General features: G+C 41.0%; 1 protein-coding gene across 3 annotated transcripts in view; it reads right to left on the minus strand.

Annotated features, from left to right (window-relative positions):
* Positions 1 to 22,963, minus strand: part of Gipc2 (GIPC PDZ domain containing family member 2) — a 91,373-nt gene extending 68,410 nt beyond the window's left edge. The window contains exons 1-2 of one of the 3 annotated variants that reach the window (XM_074079687.1): positions 22,716 to 22,963; positions 21,582 to 22,324 (exon numbers count right to left, since the gene is read on the minus strand). In XM_074079687.1, the coding sequence (XP_073935788.1) occupies positions 21,582 to 21,818 (237 nt within the window). In that variant the 5' untranslated portion in view covers positions 21,819 to 22,324; positions 22,716 to 22,963. Of the gene's footprint in view, positions 1 to 21,257; positions 21,549 to 21,581 lie in introns of those variants that run through there. The other 2 variants (XM_074079686.1, XM_074079688.1) reach the window with 2 other exon arrangements.
* Between the last annotated feature and the right edge of the window lie 316 nt (positions 22,964 to 23,279).

Here is a 23,279-nt window from a genome sequence, read left to right on the forward strand (position 1 = left end):
AACTGTGTGTGAGGATTCTTCTAGGCTTAGGGTTGCTCAGTTCTGAACCACCTCCCACCCTAGGGGTAGAAAGTCACAGGAAATGAATGGGAAAAGGTGAAAAGGAGTTGCCAAAACCAGGATTCTGTTGCAGACACTGGCTAGATTAACAATGTTCTCTTTTGCTGGGGGTTGTTTGTGGTGAGCTCCCTGCTCCCCACCCTCCCCGCACAGCCTCTCCCTGCCCTCTGTTTGCAACATTCCTGCTGCTCTGCCCATAAGATGCCTGCTTTGGGGCAGGCAGAGCCCTTGGAGAAGGGGAGAGGGCCCAGCAGGGTCAGGTGGCTTCCCGAAGAAATTGGCAGGCTACTGCGAAGTCCATCCTCAACCCCCAGGAATGTATCACCACACCAGAGCCAGGACAAGGAGTACCAGTCCCCTGGCTCCAGGCTGAGTAGTGACACCATGCCCTCACTACCTGCTTCTATTTTTATCACCACACGTTCTCCCTTCACCAACCATCCCCAAACGACTATGTTGTGAAACCTTCCTTGCCACCCAGGGAACACGTTCATATACTGTTGGTACTTCACTGACAAATGTATGGCAAACTTCCTCGCATCATTATTTTTCTTCCTTCTTTTCTAGCAAGCAATTGAGTTATAATTAGGAAAACTTCAAGTTTCAGTTTACTTCTTGTCCCAGAGTCATTATAAACACCATCCCTTTCACGCATGAAGTGTCTAGGTTTGGAATATATGCTCACCTATTTCTGCTGTATTTCCTATTAATCCAATAAGCATATTTCCATTTGAGGATGGGGTAAAAGGGAATTCATGTGACTGCGATGGTGAAGAAAGGCAGTGGTGGAATTCTTCCTCTATCCCTTGGCATTGAAGAAACCTTCCCCAGATCCCCCAATCCTGGACTTCTTGGGAGAAAATATGAGCATCCATGACTTCAGCACAATTAGCAAGATTGCAGGGGAACAGAATAACAGAATTTAATGCTGAGACAAATTCTGTCACAGGTACTCTCTCTACCTGGAAATACAATGCAAAGAAACACATGTATTGCTAAAGAGTTGTTTTTGGCTTAGGAGGATAAACACAGACAAACACACAAAACAATTCTGGATAAATTGACATATCTGATATTTCTCAAGTTTAACTGAGAGTCTCATCTTGCTGACTGAATGAACTTATTAGGCTTATACTAAATTTTATTGAAGAAGTCCTCAGCAGAAGAGTTCTGGTTAGTTATTGTAACACAGAATTCCACACTGAGATAGTTTAGTTTGAGGACCATGGATAGAGATGTACTTTTAAATTTGTCTTCTCTACTTTCTGGCTTTAGGCAAACTATGGGAGGATAAAAATTGTGCCCATCTAGAATTTTAAAATTACAAGAAAAATTAGCAAAAACAAGTACCATCCAGCATTTTCTTTTTGAAGGAATGAAAACATTACTGAACCATTGGCCAGGACAACTCACACGCTATTTCATTTAATTTTCACAACAATCCTATAAGATAGATATTACTTGGTACATTTCAGTGGTCAGAAAATGGAGGACAGATGATGGCATCTCCAGGGCTCAAATTCAGGACATGCCATCCTGAAACCCACCTTCCTGTCTGACCTCAGAGTCTGTGCTGTTGCATCAGCCACCCTGACTTTCCAGCCACCATAGGACCCTGTAAAGCTATAACAACAGGTGATACTTGGAGATACTGCAAAAGTTTTAAGCATCAGATATATAACCAACCACACGTTCTACTCTGTATATTATAATCCTATAAGGGCTGGAGATGTATCTCAATGGTTACAACACTTGCCTAGCATATGTAAGGCACTGAGTTCAATGCCCAGCATTGGGAGAAAAAAAATTCCTACAAGACTGATCCTAAAACTAAACGTATAAAACCAACAGGCAATCTACCTCCTATTCATGGTATAGAACAATTCCTTCACCTTGAGTACTCAGGTACAAAGCAATGTTACTAGGCCAGGGATAGGATGATACTAACATCTAAGGAAACAGGTTGCAATTTTGTGAGGGCTTTGTGGTTGTCACAATGATGAGATAGATAACACCTCCGGCACTTGGGAGAAGCAGAGATGGGGTCAGACATGCTGTGTGAACTGCAATGCTCAAGAGGCTTAGCTCAGTGAAGAACTGTTTTGCAGGCCACATGGTTTGTTTTTGTTTTGTTTTGTTTTGTTTGTCTGTCTGTCAGTACTGGGGATGAATTCAGAGCCTCATGCTTGTTAGACAGGTGCTCTACCACTTGAGCTACTTTGCCAGCTCTGATTTGTGTTTCAAGATAGGGCCTCACAAAGTATTTGCCTAGGCTGACTTTGAATCTTAGTCCTCCTGATCTCTGCCTCACAGGGAGCTATGAGTACACACGAGCCACAGGGGCCCAGCACCACATGATTTTTTTAATGTCAAACAAGACATCTGTGCTGCGGGCTGGGGGACACTACAACTATTTAAGCCTAGACCCTAATTCTGTGTTACGGGTATTTTTGGTTCTGAATTTTCCTAGACTATAATTACTGTGTAAATCAGGGAAAGGCTGTATCTGTTTTATGTGCAACCTTATCAAGAGTTGTTCATCAGGGCTGGAAGCATGATTCAAGTGGTGGAACACCTGCTTCTCAAGAGCAAAACCGTGAGTTCAAACCCTAGTACCACCGAAAAACAAAAAGAGTTGCTCATCATTTGAGAAGAATCACTGAAAAGTCACTGAAGAAATGTTATTCATCTTATTTGAATTTTTAACATAAAACATATACAAAATCTATTATTGCTATGTTATGCTAATTCTATGAACATATACAAATATTCTTTTTCTTCCTGATTTTCAAATGTCATGTATAAAGAAAAAGAGAAGTTGGGAGTGGCGGTACACACCCATGATCCCAGCTACTCAGGAGGTGGAGGTAGAAAGATCACTGTTTGAGGTTAACCCAGGGAAAGTAAGCACAGGACCCTATCTGGAATAAAAAAACAAAACCAAAAGCAAAAGGGCAGAGGGTATGACTCAAGTGGTAGACATAAGGTCCTGAATACCGCAAATAAAAAGAGACGTCAACATTCAGTTGACTGTTGCTCCATTTTTACTCTTTTAAATCCAGAAATTTTCACTGTAAGAAGGTACAAGCACCTGACATTATGTCATCTAGGACAGTTTTCCAAATATTTGCATGCTGAAATACACATTTGTTTCTTCTAATATTATAGTTAGTAAATAAACTATAGCATAAACTATGTATACAGATGGGCAATGTTAAGTAAAACATCAAACACTTTATTTCAGGGTAATAAAGACTATGTCACATATTTGTTACTAGAGGGAATCTTTGGGTATAAGGTTGAGAATCATATGTATAAAGGAAAAGGTGTGGGCTTTGAAGACCAGGCATAGTGGTACATGTCTATAATCCCAGCACTAGGAAGGCAGTGGCAGGAGGATCAAGAGTTCGAATCCAATCTGGGCTATATATCAAGACTATATATCAAGAGGCTGTCTCAAGGCTGGCAGAATGTCTCCAGTGCCTATGTGCCTGCCTCAAAAGCATGAGGCCCTGAGTTCAAACTCCAGTACAGCCAAACACACACAGAGACAGAGAGATACACACACACACACACACACACACACACAGACCCTTTCTCAAAAAGAAAAAGAGAGAGAGACAGAGAATGGCCTTTGGATTCAGACAAATCTAGGATCAAAGACATTCCTCTGGACTTATGACTTGAGTAATTTATTCACAGTCTAAACTCCAGTAGCCTCACCTATAGATCACATTAATTTCGGGGGTTCAGATAAAATGGCATAGGGTCAGTGCTGATGTAGATGTTCAACAATAATTCCTTTCTCTTTACTCTGAATATACACTTCCTTTCCCTCACCCCCTTCACACAGAGTCTGAAAAATCAAGCTAGGAAAAGGACTGGACTGTACAAAGATCTTGGAAGGAGAAAGGAAGAAACAAGAATTGTGACCCGCTCTTCTTTATCTAGCCACACCTAGAACACACTGCTAGTATCAAAAGAGAGAAGCTTCAGGAGGTTAAATTAAGGTTCTGGCCCAAGATCATGAGGGCAAAGAGCTAACACCAACCATACAACCAGTACTACTACACGAACCCAATATACAGCCAGGTAAATCATTTCAAAAATGGATACAGGAGCTGGAGGTGTGGCTCAAGTGGTAGAGCACCTGCCTAGCAAGTGCAAAGCCCTGAGTTCAACCCCCAGTCCCCTCTCCCCACCAAAAAAAGAATGGATACAGAATTATCATTTCCTCAACTTTGTTACAGTGTATCCCTTCAAGACCATGTTAACACTGTAATTTGAGAGACTGAGATCCTTGATCTTAGCCACAAAAAAAAAAAAAAAAGAAAAGAAAAGAAAGAAAGAAAAAAAAAAGTTGGACTAGCCCCTCTACATGTGCTTTGATTTACCTTCGGGGAAATTTTTAGACGCATGGATGCTTGAGTTCTTGCCCTCTTAGCCACTAACAGAGGGTCAGATATGTTTATAAAAAGCAAATATTCCACTGCTGGCAAACTCTAAGTGCCTTCCTGCCTTTCACATATCCAGAGAAGCCACAAGTTCTCCCTGGGGTTAGTCTGTCCAAGCTTCAACTTCCTACTACACTTTTAATTCCCCAAACCTCAGCACACCCCAAATGGCAGAGCTAGACTACCTAAGATGAGTGATGAAGGCCCGCTTCTTGCATGCCAATCCAGAGAAGCAGTAATGGAGCCTTCCACCCTCACCTGGATTCCTCTTTACTTTGTCTCTCTCAGCAAGCATCAAGAACACCTTTGGTTACCTCAGGTGATGGGAACTTATCCTCAGGAAACAGAGGGAAGCAAAGTAAGCAGTACAGGAAACCCTTTCAGGAGACTCAGACATCTTAGAAATTGTTAAAATTTGGTTCAACGCAATTGAAGGCACAATAACAGCTCTGCTAACACAAGGGACACTCTGGTAGCCCTGAGGACAGTGCAAGGCTGCCAGTGACTGCCATTTCCAGGCTCAGCATCTCTCTTAGATCCACTCCTCCTCTGCCACTACCCACTATCTAGAACAGATGTACAGTATGCTCCTAGTTGTGTTGAAAAAAAGTATAGGAAGATTAACACTCACAAAGAAAGGTATATATTGTCACCATACATACACACACATAAAATCATAGGAAATTTTCTGGAAGAACAGTCAAGAAAGTGACCACAATAGACATTTCTGAGGAAGGGGATGAGGGAACTGTGGTTCTACATGATGGTGACCCACATTTTGTTATTTTTACCATTTACATTCATTATTGTTTTCAATTAAAATAATGTCATTTACTATAACAGCTCTACTTTAAGTTTCTAAGGTTTGGTTTTGGTTTTGTGGCACTGGGATTTGAACTTGGGGCCTCACACTTGCTAGGCAGGTGTTCTACCACTTGAACCACACCCCCAGTCCAAGGCTTCTGTTTTAGAGAAAATAATTTCTGCTGGTAGTGAGCAAATGAAACAGAAGCACAGAAATCACTTCCCTTTGGTGGTCATTGGCAGACATTATGGATACTCTCACTAACTGAGAACCAACAGGTGATGAAGAGGACAATCTGACAAGCAGATTACAATTAATACTAAAAGGAATCAAGAGGTTAGATTAGGAATAGATTTTAGGAAACTGATTACAGCTCTCCTACCTATATCCAAAAAACACTGAAGCAAGAACAAAAGAGCTTGTGTGATACCAAATTCCAAGGATAACATTTTCAAGGCAGAAAATATGCATAAGTTTCTAAAACATCTTCAAGTTCATACTGCTGTGCCTTACTGAATTATATGCGTAGAATTGTATTTTCCAAAATACTTCATGAAGTTCAAAAACACGTTATCTTTTATTTACCTCAAATTGATAGGAAGGTCTGTTAGCCCTTCAGTTTTAAGCTCTCTGTCCCAAACTTCTCTAACAAGAAAGAAATGATCACAAAGATGGGTGCCAGTGGTTCACACCTGCAATACTACTTGGGAGGCTGAGATTGGGAAGATCAAGGTTCAAGGCCAGCCCAGGCAAATAGTTCACAAGACTCCATCTCCAAAATAAGCACAGCAAAATGAACTGGAGGAGTGGCTCAAGTGGTAGAGCACCTGCTTTACAAGCGAGCAAAGTCCTGGGTTTCAGTTTCATGGAAAAGGAAGGCAGGGAGGGATCTCTAAACAACCATTTAAATAACACCAGGGTCTTCACCATCTTAAGGATTTCAACAGTCCATCCACTTACAAAGCACTGTCATTTACAACCTCTATCAGACCTTCAATACTTTGTACATAAAGACACACAAACATTTTAGTTGACTGCACAAGCTATGGAGGACATGCAAGCTGGAAAGGACCTTGGAATTTCTCATTTAAGCCAGTGGCTTCCAAACACATATCTACCAATGGATGGCAGCCCAGCTGCCTAAGGCTATCAGGGAAGCTTTCAAAACTAACAACATTCTCAGGCCCTCAGCCAAATGGGTAAGGTAAGGTCCAGAAACCTGTTTTCTTTAAAGGGGACAACCAGATGCTCTGAGATGCAACTGCCTTTGGGAACCACTGGTCCAGTCCCCTCACCCCATATTACATGTGAAGAAACTGAAGCACAATGAAATAGAAGACATACCCAAAGCTGAAAAGTAAAGTGAACGACCAAGGACAAAAATAAAATGGAAACTATCTGGCAGAGTTCTTTAGCATGAGATAAAGATCAGCCTTAACGTTAGTAATTATCTTAGAGAACCTTTTATTACAGAACAAAACATTTGATGAATAGCTTTTTTAAAATATCACTTTAAAAGCAATTCCTTAGAATATTGGTCCAAGGAGTGTTATACAGGGGGAAAAAAATGAAGAGTTGCATAGTCAGATAAGTGTCAGAAATTATAAACGCCAAGATTCTTAGACTTTAACTTTTAGTAGACTTCTCAAAGCCTTTGCTATGGTATTATGAATTTATGTTTCCTGCAGTTATGTGAAAGCCGAAGGCATTTTTCTATAATATTTCAAGAGATTAATGTTCCTTGAGACACATTTTGGGAAACTTTGCACCGGTTTATCAAATTGCTTGCCCTTTCACCTTTATGTTTCCAGCATGAAGCATGATGCTGAACTCACAGCATGGATACAGATAAGTTGATTTTTCAATAGAAATCAGTTAAAAGTTAGATGGAAGAGATCCAGAATAGACACACACACAGAGAAATAAAGTAGATAAGTGACTGCTTGGGGAAAGGGTTGGGGTGGGGTGGGGTGGGGTGGGGTGGGAAAGGGAGGATTTTGAAGTGTAGAGAGGGTTGGTTACGGCGTTTCCTTCATGGGTGGTGACAATGCTCTAAAACTGATTGAGTGGTGCTTATAAAGCTCTGTATACCTTAAGGGGGAATTATATGACATGTGACCTATATCTCAATAAAGCTGCTCAAAAAAGTTAAAAAATAATCAGGAATAGGTGGTTTATTTAGTAGATAAATAAGCTGAAAGGTCAAAATACAATAAAGACCCTTTTGACTCTAGAATTATAGCTAACATTTCAAAACTATGTACTGTACACCAGGCATTGCTCTAACACACATTATTTCTTGAATGTTGGACCAGTCTTTCACAATGAGCATTATCATCATTAGCCCCATTTTACCAATGAGGAAATGAACAGAAACAAAGGGCAGTAAGCAAATGCTCAAGACCTCACAATAGTAATTGGCATTTCTAGCCACTCAGCTATACTGATTCAAGATTTCCAGACGGAAGAGAGGTGTCAGAAGATATGGCACAGAGGAGGTAGCAGGAGTGAGCATACAAATGGACAGTTTTTCAGTAAAAACAATAAAAATGCTCATGTTCTCCTCCTGTTTGGCTAAAGCTTCTAGGCTTCTTCTTTTATAATGCAAGAAATGTGGATATAAAAGGAACTGTATGTTTATTAGAGCTATTAGACAACAGGTCAACAAATGGATTGTATTCAGTCTGTCTTATACGGTCACTGACTCAAGAAGTACCCATCTCATAAGATGGAGACTAGAATGGAAGCTCCATGCTGGCAGGGATTGTTGTCCATTTTACTCACTAATGTATCCCAAAATGTGGAGCATTGACTGGCACGAAGTCAGTAATCAATTTTCCAATGAAGGATAACACTGAACAGGCCCTCTACTTAAAACCTGTATTATAATTACTCTCTCCTGTTATGAATTTGTAATATGTACAAATGATAAAACTATACATTTTTTGGTATGATAAAGGCCTCTTATTAGAGGGCTTTATGTTCTTCTCTTACTATACTTGCTTTTCTACACATACACAGCAGAAGAAATATTTCCCCAGTGATTTCTTTTGAAGAATTAAAATTCTACAAGCATTTATAGGAAAAACCCCATCTGGCTCTGCCAAGGGTGTGACTAGTAAGATATAGTTCTAGCTGTATGTACAGAGAGCTATTAAAAACATCAAGTGAAACCAAGAACAAAGAAGAAACTTTTCACCTCAGATGGAGTCAACTCTAGCAGGAATGTTAACACTATCATAAAGGGTAAGATTTACCTTATTTCTCTGTTGATTTTATCCACCCAACCAATCAACACAAATGTTTAACTACACTTTTAATATTGTATCATCAGGAAGAAAAAAACTTCAAAAGATTAAGCTACAACTATCAATTTATAGGAAATGCATTGATGAGATGCTAAATTATACATTACATTCAAACAGTAAAAAACGGAAACAAATGGAAAAATTACATAGGATAAAAGATCTGGTTTCTTCTACAAATACATTGGAAAAGAAAAAATAAGGGGGAGAACCTACAGATTGAGAGAGACTCAAAAGACATATTAAAAGAAGTCTAAATTATGATGTTTAAGAAAGTACACTTTAGAACAAAAAAAGTGTATTCAAGAAAGTTCACTTAAGTGTTAAAACTATAAAGGACAGGTTTCATTAGCATAAAATTCAGACAGTGGTTACTATTGAGAGGGGAGGGGCAGGAGGAAGGAGTCTCAGGTGGTTGGCAATGTCTATGTCCTAACAGAGTGGTTACAAGAATGTTCAACTTACCCATTAAGGGGTACATTTGTTTCATGTGTCTCCCCTGTTTGTGTTATATTTAATAATAAAAACTTTTAAAACTCAGGATGAAAAGAAGAAATGTTGGCAAGTTTTGATAACTATTGAAGCCGGGCACGTGGGAGTTAATCACAGTATTCTCTTGGTTTTGCATGTAAAGTTTCCATAATAAAAAGTTAAAAATTAAAATAAGACTTTTATTGCATCCTTCCTGCCAGTCCCTGCCCAGAGCAGCTCTCAATCTTATGGAAGAGAGAGACAATAAATCAACAATTACCATTCAATCTGATAAGGGTTATGCAACCTCAGAGGAGAGGCCCAGTCCTAAGGTAGAGGGAAGGCACTGGACAGTGACTCAAGTCCTGCAGCACATGTAGGAGTTAGTTGGAAAAGAGCTGGGGAAATATTTCCAGATAAAGGGAAGAATAATGTGTAGAAGTCATAGGGAACTGCACATAGTTTCATGCTCTAGGCAGGCCATGCTTCCATTTATGTATTCCAAGAAGTCTTAGAATACCTATCACAGACACTGCAGACTGGACCAGAGGTGAGCTCCAGAGACACAGGCCTAAGGGTCCTATTCCACCTGTACTGTACCTTGACACAACAGAGACTCTGTCACATACAAAGTACAGAAATTAAAGAGGTAAAGAAATGCAAAGACAGCGAGATGAGGCCATAAAGGCCTTAATGGAAAAATCAAGGGGATGAGAGGAGAGCACTAGTCAGCAACAGAAGGAGCTGTAGAGAGAGGGGACTAAGATGGGGACCGACAACTAGACTTGCTCCAGACTCTCCAGCGTATACAGCTACTGTTTTAACCTAGACAGGATGAACCATGTCACAGTGGTCCATGAAACCTGACTGCACAGCTACAAAAGCTCTCCTGAGGCTGGGCACTGGTGGCTCACACTTGTAATCCTAGCTACTTGGGAGGCAGAGATCAGGAGGATCATGGTTCAAAGCCAGTCTGTGCAAATAGTTTATAAGACCCTATCTCAAAAAAAAAAATCACAAGTTGGAGAACATCATTCTGAGTGAGGTTAGCCTGGCCCAAAAGACCAAAAATCGTATGTTCTCCCTCATATGTGGACATTAGATCAAGGGCAAACACAACAAGGGGATTGGACTTTGATCACATGATAAAGCGAGAGCACACAAGGAAGGTATGAGGATACATAAGACACCCAAAAAACTAGATACCATTTGTTGCCCTCAATGCAGAGAAACTAAAGCAGATACTTTAAAGCAACTGAGGCCAACAGGAGAAGGGGACCAGGAACTAGAGAAAAGGTTAGTTTGAGAAGAATTAATTTAGAAGGTAACACACATGTACAGGAAATTAATGTGAGTCAACTCCCTGTATAGCTATCCTTATCTCAACTAGCAAAACCCCTTGTTCCTTCCTATTATTGCTTATACTCTCTCTTCAACAAAATTAGAGATAAGGGCAGAATAGTTTCTGCCTGGTAATGAGGGGTAAGGAGAGGTAAGGGAGGGAGCAGGGGTGGGGGGGGTTAAGAGAGGGGACAGTGGGAAGGGGGGAGAAATGACCCAAACATTGTATGCACATATGAATAAAATAAAATTTTTTTTAAAAATCACAAAAAAGAGCTGGTGGAGTAGCTCAAGGTGTAGGCCCTGAGTTCAAATCTTAGTCCCACCCCCAAAAAAAAAAAACCTCTCCTGAGCTTCCTACCTCCCTACAAGCCTAACAATAAATACATCCTGCTATCCACTAAATACTTGTGCTATCTCCTACCCTGGACCATATCCTGAGCCTTCAAAGTGATGATATTTGGAGGTGGATCTTTACGAAGTGCTTAGGTCACAAAGGTGAAACCCCCATGAATGAGAATAGTGCCTTACAGAAGAGGCTTCAGAGAGCTCCCTTGCCCCTTCTGCCATGTGAGGTCACAGAAAAAGGTGGCAGCTGTGAAACAGAAAGGGATCCTCATCAGACAACAAATCTGCCATCACTTTGATCTAGACTTCCCAGTCTCCAGTACTGTGAGAAATAAACTTCTGCAGTTTATTAGATTCTCAGTCTAGGATAGTTTGTTATAGCAGCCCACAAAGACACATTCATATGTACAAACTGCCAAGGTTACCTGAGCATCTCCACCCTTGCAACCTGCATGAGCCTTCAACTCCACTCAGAGTGGCTAGAGAAGTGAGGGAAGTGCATGGGTCAGCTCTGCAGATAGGTGACAGGCCAGCCTCAGCCTTAGAGATAGCAGGGATTTGAACAGGGGTCCCAAGGGTTGCTCCGGGGTTCAAAGTTCAACCTGCAGTTGTTCACACACTTTCTTCAAAGGAGGGATAGCACAAGAATAAAGTCTTATCCTTTTCTTACCTGCCAGAAAGCAATGCTATCTAAAAGGCAGTTGGCTGGATTCTCCTCCTACTTCTCAAAATGAGTTATGTTTTTCTTGCTTGAATTTTTCACATAAAAATAAAGCTGAGGCCCAAGGGGGTATATTAAACATTCACAGTGACTGTAACACACTTACAACCTCTCAGGCGGTACTGTGCAAATCCAGAAAACACCACTCCATTCAATTTAAGTCAAACATTATTTATGCAGAAAAGATAGGCATGGGGGATGGCAGAGTGGCTCAGGTGGTAGAGCGCCTGCCTAGCAAGCATGAGGCCCTGAGTTCAAACCCCAGTACTGCTTCTCTCCATGACCCCACCACCACACTGGAAGTGTGGCTCAAGCACTGAGCCCTGAGTTCAAACTCCAGTCCAACCAAGAAGAAAAAGAAAAAAAAAGAGAGAGAAGAAGAAAAGAAAACACAGGGCATGAATGGTTGATTGAGATCTACTTTAAAACATGAGTTGGGCATCGCTGCCTCTTCTGAAAAGCGTTTGAGTTATTCTCATCAGTTACAGAATAAAATTCATATAACTTCTAGGATACTTACTGACTCTCTATCATCTACATTGCCAGTTTCATCTCCTATTAATCACATACTTTTATTTAGCAAACTTTTATATGACAGCTAACTGTCTAGTGACTCAGGAAACAAGGTGGGGATATGGGAAATTGCTTGGCTGGTAGGGTTTATTTATAGACAAGAGAGCCTTGGAAGTTTTTGAGAAGATTGATCTGATCAAAGCATCAAAAATTAAAATAGAATACAGGCAGAGTCAGGGAAACCAAACTCAAGGCACATGTTTAGCATATGTATTTTAACAACCCAGCAGTGACAACTGTTGCTACTCCCCAGCCCAAGACCAGCCGAACTCTCACCTGAGGTTTATTTCTCCTTATAATAAACGATACACAAGAACTCTACAAGGACACTGCATTCTAAGAGGAATCCTGGGATGTCAGTAAGAAGGTGTTGGAGGGCTGGGATGTGTCTCAGGTAGAGCACGTGCTCAGCACATGCAAGACCCTGGGTTCAATCCCCAGCACCACCACCACCCAAAGAAAAAGATGTATATGAAAGAATTTGGGCTCAGTGCTCAGTGATTTGGGGTTGACCTCAGGGAAGCACAGGTGTGCTCTGGATAGAGCACTGTCAGGAAGCAAAGTAATCTTATACCTCTCTATGTTGGAGACATGAGTACAGTGACAGTAGTTTAACCCAAAGTCCATGTCCTATGGAATTGTTTCCAAGCAACAGGAGAATGTCAAGGTCTACACAGGAGTGCTAGGCCAGCCTACAGATGTCAGGGACTGCTTTTTACTTTCTTACACTCTTTTGACTCCATTTTATTGGGCTTACTTCCTTGTCCTCAAAGCTCAACAGTAACCTTTACACCAAATTCCCAACCCCCTCATTCTTTGTGAGTTTTTGTTGTTTGTTGGGAGTGGGGGAACTACATGCGAGTCAGTGAATTCAATTTTCCTCTATCTTTTTCTGGAGTTCCACTTGCAAACCAGAAAGACAATAGTTCCATCTGCCAGTTATCTGCATTGCTGAGAAATGGTACAGTCTGAAGAGCATTTTATGTTCTCCAGAAGTGCCACATAAATACACAATACTGATTTCCATAGTTGCTCGGTGCCTTTGCCAGCAAGTTGAGAAAGGAAAGCAATTCTGGGAAACCTCACAAGGCAGCTTCTCATATTCTGTAACTCATTTAGGAAGCACTTGACTTTGCTTGCAAACAGAGTCTCAAACTACCTATTACTATGATGGATATGTTAATTAGCTTAACTGTAGTAATCATCTCACTATATATACATAGATATATATGTACATATATATATATCAAATATTGTGTTGTATACCTTAAATATATATAAAAATTTTTTTAAAGATCTGCTCACTTCCCCCTATTAAGGCAGGTCTCTTTCCTCCAGTACAATATAAAAAAGTTAATATCTACATAAAATTATATTGTAATCAGTAAGTACTAAAGCTTTATGCAAAAGATACAGAATTTTAAGTACTGAATTTGTTAGGATTCTAATGTTACATAAATTTTTTTTGAGTTCCTATGATGTTCCACATACAACACTAGGCTCTTGGGACTACGTCAGTTAAAAAAAGAAAGAAAGAAAAATTCTTGCCTTTATGGAGCTTATATTCTATTGGAGGGACAATAAAATAAATTATATATAAGAATATACTGGATATTAATACGCAAGAGAAAAATTAAGCAGGGAATGTGATGGGGGCGCTATACACCTAGATAGGATGAGGATGTCTGAGCACACTTAGGGAGAAGAATTCTGCAGGAAGAGGTTCTGGCAAAGACATCAACCAGTACAAAAGCCCTCAGGTTCCAGTGTTCAAGGAATAGCCAGACAACCAGACCAGAAAGGTGATGATAGAGAGGTAACAGACCTGTAGCCTCTGACAGGATTTGGCTTTTGTTCCAAGTAGGATGGGAAACCATGGAGAATTTGGGCAGAGAGCGAAATACAAACTGCATCTCACTGGAGAAGACAACTTTGGAGTTTTGCTATAAAGGAAAAATGGAAGTGGGCAGCATAGGGGATAGGAACAGGTATCAAAAGAAGGTTGGCTGGTTTGCATTAAGAGATATAAAAAGCATAGTTGTGAGTTCATAGTTTTAAATTTAAAAATCATAATTCTTGCCAGGCAACATGGCACACACATGCAGTCTTAATCTACTGTGACAGGTTAAGGCAGAAGATTGCTTGAGCCCAAATGTTTAAGACTAGTCTAAGCAACTTAGTGAGATCCTATCTCAAAAGATTTTTTTTTTATTATTCATATGTGCATACAAGGCTTGGGTCATTTCTCCCCCCTGCTCCCACCCCCTCCCTTACCACCCACTATGCCCCCTCCCTCTCCCCCCCACCCCCTCAATACCCAGCAGAAACTATTTTGCCCTTATTTCTAATTTTGTTGTAGAGAGAGTATAAGCCATAATAGGAAGGAACAAGGGTTTTTGCTGGCTGAGATAAGGATAGCTATACAAGGAGTTGACTCACATTAATTTCCAGTGCGTGTGTGTTACCTTCTAGGTTAATTCTTTTTGATCTCACCTTTTCTCTAGTTCCTGGTCCCCTTTTCCTATTGGCCTCAGTTGCTTTTAAGGTATCTGCTTTAGTTTCTTTGCATTAAGGACAACAAATGCTAACTAATTTTTTAGGTGTCTTACCTATCCTCACCCCTCCCTTCTGTGCTCTCGCTTTTATCATGTGCTCAAAGTCCAATCCCCTTGTTGTGTTTGCCCTTGATCTAATGTCCACATATGAGGGAGAACATACGATTTTTGGTCTTTTGGGCCAGGCTAACCTCACCCAGAATGATGTTCTCCAATTCCATCCATTTACCAGCGAATGATAACATTTCGTTCTTCTTCATGGCTGCATAAAATTCCATTGTGTATAGATACCACATTATCTTAATCCATTCGTCAGTGGTGGGGCATCTTGGCTGTTTCCATAACTTGGCTATTGTGAATAGTGCCGCAATAAACATGGGTGTGCAGGTGCCTCTGGAGTAACCTGTGTCACAGTATTTTGGGTATATCCCCAAGAGTGGTATTGCTGGATCAAATGGTAGATCAATGTTTAGCTTTTTAAGTAGCCTCCAAATTTTTTTCCAGAGTGATTGTACTTGTTTACATTCCCACCAACAGTGTATGAGGGTTCCTTTTTCCCTGCATCCTCGCCAACACCTGTTGTTCGTGGTGTTGCTAATGATGGCTATTCTAACAGGGGTGAGGTGGAATCTTAGTGTGGTTTTAATTTGCATTTCCTTCATTGCTAGAGATGGTGAGCATTTTTTCATGTGTTTTTTGGCCATTTGAATTTCTTCTTTTGAGAAAGTTCTATTTAGTTCATTTGCCCATTTCTTTATTGGTTCATTAGTTTTGGAAGAATTTAGTTTTTTAAGTTCCCTATATATTCTGGTTATCAGTCCTTTGTCTGATGTATAGCTGGCAAATATTTTGTCCCACTCTGTGGGTGTTCTCTTCAGTTTAGAGACCATTTCTTTTGATGAACAGAAGCTTTTTAGTTTTATGAGGTCCCATTTATCTATGCTATCTCTTAGTTGCTGTGCTGCTGGGGTTTTGTTGAGAAAGTTCTTACCTATACCTACTAACTCCAGAGTATTTCCTTCTCTTTCCTGTATCAACTTAAGAGTTTGGGGTCTGATATTAAGATCCTTGATCCATTTTGAGTTAATCTTGGTATAGGGTGATATACATGGATCTAGTTTCAGTTTTTTGCAGACTGCTAACCAGTTTTCCCAGCAGTTTTTGTTGAAGAGGCTGCTATTTCTCCATTGTATATTTTTAGCTCCTTTGTCAAAGATAAATTGCTTATAGTTGTGTGGCTTCATATCTGGGTCTTCTATTCTGTTCCACTGGTCTTCATGTCTGTTTTTGTGCCAGTACCATACTGTTTTTATTGTTATTGCTTTGTAATATAGTTTGAAGTCAGGTATTGTGATACCTCCTGCATTGTTCTTTTGACTGAGTATTGCCTTGGCTATTCGTGGCTTCCTGTGTTTCCATATAAATTTCACAGTAGATTTTTCAATCTCTTTAATGAATGTCATTGAAATTTTGATGGGAATTGCATTAAACATGTAGATTACTTTTGGGAGTATCGACATTTTTACTATGTTGATTCTACCAATCCATGAGCATGGGAGATCTCTCCACTTTCTATAGTCTTCCTCAATCTCTTTCTTCAGAAGTGTATAGTTTTCCTTGTAGAGGTCTTTCACATCTTTTGTTAGGTTTACACCTAGGTATTTGATTTTTTTTGAGGCTATTGTAAATGGAATTGTTTTCATACATTCTTTTTCAGTTTGCTCATTGTTAGTGTATAGAAATGCTAATGATTTTTCTATGTTGATTTTATATCCTGCTACCTTGCTGTAGCTATTGATGATGTCTAGAAGCTTCTGAGTAGAATTAAAAAAAAAAAAAAAGCAAAAGTCTTTCCTTTTCTGCTTCTCAGCTATACTGCTTTATACGTCTATGCATCAAGAGAATGAATCACTGAAGGATGCACTTATTCATTCCATGAATTGTTACCTAATACCATACACAGACTAATACAGGTTGATATCCCTTATTTGAAATGTTCCAAAAATCTGAAGTTTTCGAGTGCATCATTGCCACAAGTAGAAAATTCCACACCTGACCTCATGAGATGGGTTGCTGTCAAAGTGCAGGTGTGCACTAAAAATATTGCATAAAATGACATTCAGGCTATGTGTATAAGGTATATATGAAACAAATGAATTTTGTGTTGGGATTTGGGTCCATCCCCAAGACATTTAATTATGTATATGAAATATCCAAAATCTCAAAAAAAAAAAAAAAACGTGCAATCCAAAATACTTGTTCCAAGCATTTCAGGTAAGGTATATTCAACTTGTATAACCACATCAAAGGCAATAATCTCTGAATTCTTTAAAGAAACTGAGACTGAGTTTCCAGTTTCTGGACATGTCAAGCTTCCAACTACAAAACTGATTTACATCTTTAAAAGCTTTCAAGTTTGCTCTCTTTTCCTACAGTCTTTCCTTACAATAAAGATTTAAGTTAAGAAAACATGTGATGGCACCAACTACTTGCCAAACAATTACAGTAGTTAAAAAATATACACAGTGCCTCTTCAACAATATCCATGACTGCTCAAAGCTCAAGAGCTGTCATCATAAATAATGACTCAACTCTTTTATGTAACCTGAATATTTTAAAGATGGTATTAAACTTTCTGAAAAAGTGTCTCTGCATTTATGTTGTGTTTTAGATGAGATTGTTTTTTTCTTTTCACTGAATTGCTCATTTAGTTGTTTTGGAAAAAAAAGACATCAAATATAAGGGATTTTTGCATAATTGGCCATCTGTTCCAATATAATGATCACAATAGATGCACCCTGCCAGCACTGGTAACAAATCCTAAGTGATTCACAGACTTCATTAGCTTCTTCCTTCAGGGACTATGAAATTGTTGAAATCCACAACTGTCAGTTTCACAGCAGCATCTTTTTGAGGCAATAAATATTTTTGTGATTGAGTTGAAAAACTCCAGGTTTGTATTGGGAATTTGAATGCAGTTACTAAGAACCTCCCAGCTGCCGTGTAATAGAATGCAACCAGGAACCAAAAATCAAATCCTGACTCTGCCACAAATGAGTCTTAACTTCTCAGAGCTTCATTTAGGCCAACTATAAAATGAAAAAGAATTCTAGTGGGGATGGAGTGACCACAATGTAGCCTGCATAATTAGCACAGCTTTGGGCATTTTATGGATGGGCCACAGTAAGTTTGCCTGAATCTTTCCCTACCTGACATCAAATTCTTCATCTTGTCCTCAGTAACCACTGTACTATCTCTTTCTATAGTGCTATTTATATCCTTTTAGCAACCTCTCTAGAGAAAAGGCAGGACTTCTGAGTTATCTACTCATCTTACAGGGAAAAATGTTTTGTTTTGTACACACTGACTTTACACCATTAATTCCTCCTTGCTAGGAGAATAAGATAAGGAATAGATAGGTAATGGACTCTCTCTCCTGTGCTTTTTTAGGTGCTGTTTTTTATTTTTTTAGTTGGTACTGGGGCTTGAACTCTGGGCCTCAGACTTGTTAGGCAGGTACTTTAGGACTTGAGCCACTCCGCCAGTCCTATTTTTGTGTATGTATTGATAAGGTCTTGGAAACTATTTGCCCAGGCTGGCTTCGAACTTCAATCTTCCTGATCTCTGCCTCCCAAATAGCTAGGATTATAGGCATGAGTCACCAGCACCTGGCTCTAGTGTGCATTTTTTGGTCTTTTTTGATTTTTTGCCAAACTGGAGCTTGAACTCAGGGCCTATACCTGAGCCACTCCACCAGTCCTTTTTTTTTTTGGGTGAAGGGTTTTTTGAGATAGGGTCTCATGAACCATTTTCCCAGGCTGGCTTCGAACCGAGCTCCTCCTGATCTCTGCCTCCTGAGTAGCTAGGATTACAGGCTTGAGCCACCAGCACCTGGCCTTTTTTTTTTTTTTTTTTGACACAGTTTCTCACTATGTAGCCCAGGCTAGCCTCAAACTTGCGATCCTACTGCCTTAGCCTCCTGAGTATTGGGATTATAGATGTGTACCACTGTGCCCAGATTCCTAATAAGCATTTGATTTTAATAAGTAACTTTTTTTCAAAGTTAACTACTGAGATGTTTATGCTATATAATGACTGGATATACTTAACTTTTTCTTTTTTTTTTTTTTTAATTTTTATTTTATTCATATGTGCGTACAATGTTTGGGTCATTTCTCCCCCCTTCCCCCACCTCTTCCTTTACTCCCCCTCCCCCTGCCACCCCATTGCTACCCGGCAGAAACTATTTTGCCCTATCTCTAATTTTGTTGAAGAGAGAGTATAAGCAATAATAGGAAGGAACAAGGGTTTTTGCTAGTTGAGATAAGGATAGCTATACAGGGAGTTGACTCACATTAATTTCCTGTGTGTGTGTGTGTTACCTTCTAGGTTAATTCTTCTTGATCTAACCTTTTCTCTAGTTCCTGGTCCCCTTCTCCTATTGGCCTCAGTTGCTTTATCTTCTTTTTTTTTAGATTATTCATTTATTCACATGTGCATACATTGTTTGGGTCATTTCTTCCCCCTGCCCTCCTCCTCCATCCTCTTCCCCCTCCACCCCTCAGTTCCAAGCAGGTCCTGTTCTGCCTTTATCACTAATTTTGTTGAAAAAAAGACACAAGCCTAATAAGGAAGACAAAGTGTTTTTGCTAGTTGAGCTGAGGATAGCTATACAGAAATATTCCTAGCATTGCTTTCGTGTACCCATGTGTTCTGACCCATGTTAATTCATCTCTAACTGTTCTTTACACTGGTTACTGATCCCTTCTCATGATAACCTCTGTCGCTTTAAGGTTTCTGTATTAGCTCCTCTATACTTAACTTTTTTAATCCAGATGAAAACTAGCAATAATGTTGGTTATGTTCAAAAACAGGCTAATATGCACTTAAAAATTTTACTTATGAACTTTGGTATAGCACATCAAAATATCTTATGTCCATTATCTTGGGATTTTATCTTGCAAGTCAGTGCACTAGAAACTGAAAACACTGAACATGGCTGCAAGCTATTACTAAAATACTCTATAAAAACTGGGAAGCAATACAGCTTCATGAAATGTGGAGTCTGGGGTAGGAAAACTGGATTTTAAAATCCACGTTCTGCCATTTACTGTGTATAATTTTGAAAAAGTTCTGAATCCCAAAGACTCAGTTTTCTCTCTGTGAAGTAGGGATATTAATAATAATACTTTTGAGGACTAACTGGATTGAATAAAATCATGTATCTTGGGCTCAAAATAATGTTATACATAGTGACAAGGAAAATGGTTAATGTAACCAAACTAAAACTGGAATCCACAGTTATGGACACATTTAAAGTTGTCTGGTAAATATGCTAGCAAGCGATCCGATCCAAGGTTAAATCACAGCCCTGCCTTTTTCTTGCAAACTACCTGACATTTGGTCAAGGCTAGGTCTCTGCACCTTAGTGTCCCCATCTCCCCTTAACTGCTGTGTATCATCATCAATTACAATTTATTAAGCACTGACCATATACCATGTAATCTAGTAGGTTATATACAAACTCCAGTCTTTACAATACCCTTCAAGGTAGATCTCCTTGTCCCTACTTTACAGTTGGCTGAAACTGAGAGAAGTCAAACTTGTTCAAGGTGAGGAAGCTACTACATAAATAGTAGAACCTGGCTCCACATTCAAGTTTATCTCCTTAACCTGGCATTTATCTCACCTGGAGAAATCAAAGGAAATTGAGCCAAAGTGCTTTTTAATTGAAAAGTCCTATACGAACCTAAAGTATTATTATTACTATCCTATGTATATAAATACAAATATAAATGATTCGCAAAATGGGTTTGTGAGTTGCCACTTAGTGCCTTCGAACACTGAAAGAACAAAGAGTTACACTATACGCTCTCTTTCATCTCTTCATGGAATTTTGTCTTGACCTCAATTTCACTTGAATAGACCTGATAAACAACTAAATCCGCACAGGTAAAAGCCGCCGCCCGACCAATGGCAGAAAAAAAGAAAAAGAAAAAAGGCAACTAGTTAAAGAACGGATACCAGATGCTACTCTGTCACTCAAAAGCTGCTTTGCAGTCCCGGGAGGCCAGGGCAACAAAGCCCTGTGCTGTTCCTAGAAAAGTGGACAAAAATATTTTCTTGAGCTAATTTCTCACATCTGCATTTTCCGAAGCACAATATGGTCACAGAAATCCTCATAAACTTGTGGTTTTGAGATCATACCGACATCAAATCCCATTTCCGGACACACACAATCTAATTTCTCAGTACCTTTTCAAGACTCTGATGGAAAAGTTAAGCTGATACCCACCATGAAAACTGTTAACTGGTTCCCACATAGTAAGGTATGATTCGCTAAGATATTCCCCCACCCCTACCCCTACCCCTACCCCCACCTCCCTTGTAATAACAGCCCCGCTTTTTAAAATTCTTGAAAATATCACCAAAAGGTTTCTGCTGGTGGTTGAAAGGCCAAGTGAGGAGCAAAAGGGGCCGTGGTTTGGTATCAACCTGGAAGGCATTTTCATTTTTTTCTCCTTTAATAATAGCCTAAAAGGCCCTTCAATTCTTTCCACCACCACCACCCCTCCCCCCCTCTTTACCCTGGACAGATGCCCAGCGCGATTCTCCCACACTTACCGAGGAAATGAGAGAGTAAAGTCCAGGTGGGAGTGGAAGGTATTTGCCCCTCCAGATTTTGACTCCGGGCAGGTGCTCCCTCACACCCTGCACGGCTGAATCTGGGACACCTGGAAGAAAAGTCACCTCGGCCCCTACTTCCCCACCTGCCGGATCTCAGAGCACCGTGACTTTCCCAGGTCCTGGGACTTACACTGTCCCTTCCCACTCACTTCCCCTGGGCCGCTCCGGGAGACTCTACCCTGCGAGCGATGGAGCGAAGGGGGGCCGTGGAGAGCTGCTCCACCAGCCGCTTGGCGGGGGTGGCTGGCCACCTTGCCTTACCTCGGACGGCGAGATCTCAAACACGCTGGCGATCTTGGCGTACAGCTCCTGGATGCTCGTGAAATCCTCCACCCGGCCCGTGGCGCTGCCGTGCGCCAGCTGAGTGTGGAAGACCAGCCTTCGCGCGGGGCTCGGGGGGCCGGGGACGCGCTCGTCGTCCGCGCCCGCCTTCTCGGCCTTCACCAGCCGGGCGGCCTCCTTGCACTTGGTCTTCTTTCCTCGCAGCCCCAGGGGCATCTTGCCTGGCCGAGGGCGTGGACCCACCTGCGCTGCAGCCGCGCGCTCCTTGGCCCGCGGCCGTGGACTTTGCGCTTGGGGCCGCGGGGTTCCGCACAGGTAAAAGCCGCCGCCCGACCAATGGCAACGGCGCTTCCGCCTGGCTACGCGGACTTGGGGTCCCCGCCTCCCCCGGGAGGCGAAGGCACCTGGACCCGAGCAACCACCGCCTTCCCTCGCTCGCGCTGGCTGGATCTGGAGGGAAGTTATGACAGTCCGTCAGCTCGTTTCCTAACGTATGTCCCCTCCTTGTGAAAAAGTCTTGATTTCCGTGGAAGCTTCGGGAAGCTAAAGCTTCGGCCCAGTAATGTCTTAGAAAGCAGCTGGCCCTCCTGTACCCCTTCAAAAATTCGTAGTAGGCACTCGCACCACTGGGCTACAAGCCTTCGTGTCCCTAGGGTCCGGGCCTTCGAGATAGGGATTTATGTAGAAGTCCCCCTTGATCGGCCTCCTCCGTGCCTTACACACTGCGGGGCAGAATTGGAAGTAAAAGTCACGTAACCTTGAGATGCCATGTTCAATTCGTAGCCAAGCATTTCAGCCAGGCCCTCGGCACCTGTCAGTGATCCTTTTTTGGTTTTTCCTGGACCACTTTTTCCAAGTCATTTTGTCTACCCCCACCCTTCTCTCTCTGCAGAGTTTGCCTCTGATTCTACAGAGAAATTTGAGGCCATTCAGTGTGAGGTGTAGGCTCCCTCAATTTGACTGTAACTCCTACCTCCCTTCACCAAGCTCCAAAGAATTCTTCTCATTTGCCCCCTGATCTGATCTCCCCACTCCTCAAGGATCTCTATTTTTAAGCTACCTATTGCTGCTTCCTTCCCACCTGGTGCCTGTGGGGGAGGGGGTCAACATTACTTTCAAGTCTTGCATCTTTGCGTTCCCTCTGGCTGCATTTTTCACAATGAAGCAGAACAGTCTTGAATTATTTGCTGCGTTTCCTCACTCCTCCTTTGCTTTTAGACTTACGGTGATCGGACTTTGCCCCCACACTCCACTGAAACTCTGCTTACTGTGGGTAGCACCGCTTACTCATCAAATATAATTAACTCTCTGCAGTCTTTAAGAACTCTTAAGTACTTCTGTGTTGATCCTTTCATTCTTCTTGAATTTTGCCTCTTTTTTGGCTTCCTTATTCCCACCCACTCCTGCCCCGACCTGCTTCTCTCCAGGAAGTCCACTGCTATTTTTATCCTGGCCACCTTCTCAGCCCACATGTTCTCTGGGTTTCACAGATATTGTTGATAACTCCAGTTCAGTCCAACAGGAAGGGAATGTTCTGCAGGAAATTCAAATTGTGGTTGCACAAAACTGGCCTCATTCTTTCTCCTGAATGTATTTTCTTTTTTTATTCACATAACTTCAGTCCTGAAAATCAGTGTTTTTCTAATGTTAGCAGATGTTGTGAGGGAGGAGAGAGGA

Source organism: Castor canadensis, chromosome 7 (assembly GCF_047511655.1).
Source record: "Castor canadensis chromosome 7, mCasCan1.hap1v2, whole genome shotgun sequence".
Classification (NCBI taxonomy): Eukaryota; Metazoa; Chordata; class Mammalia; order Rodentia; family Castoridae; genus Castor; species Castor canadensis.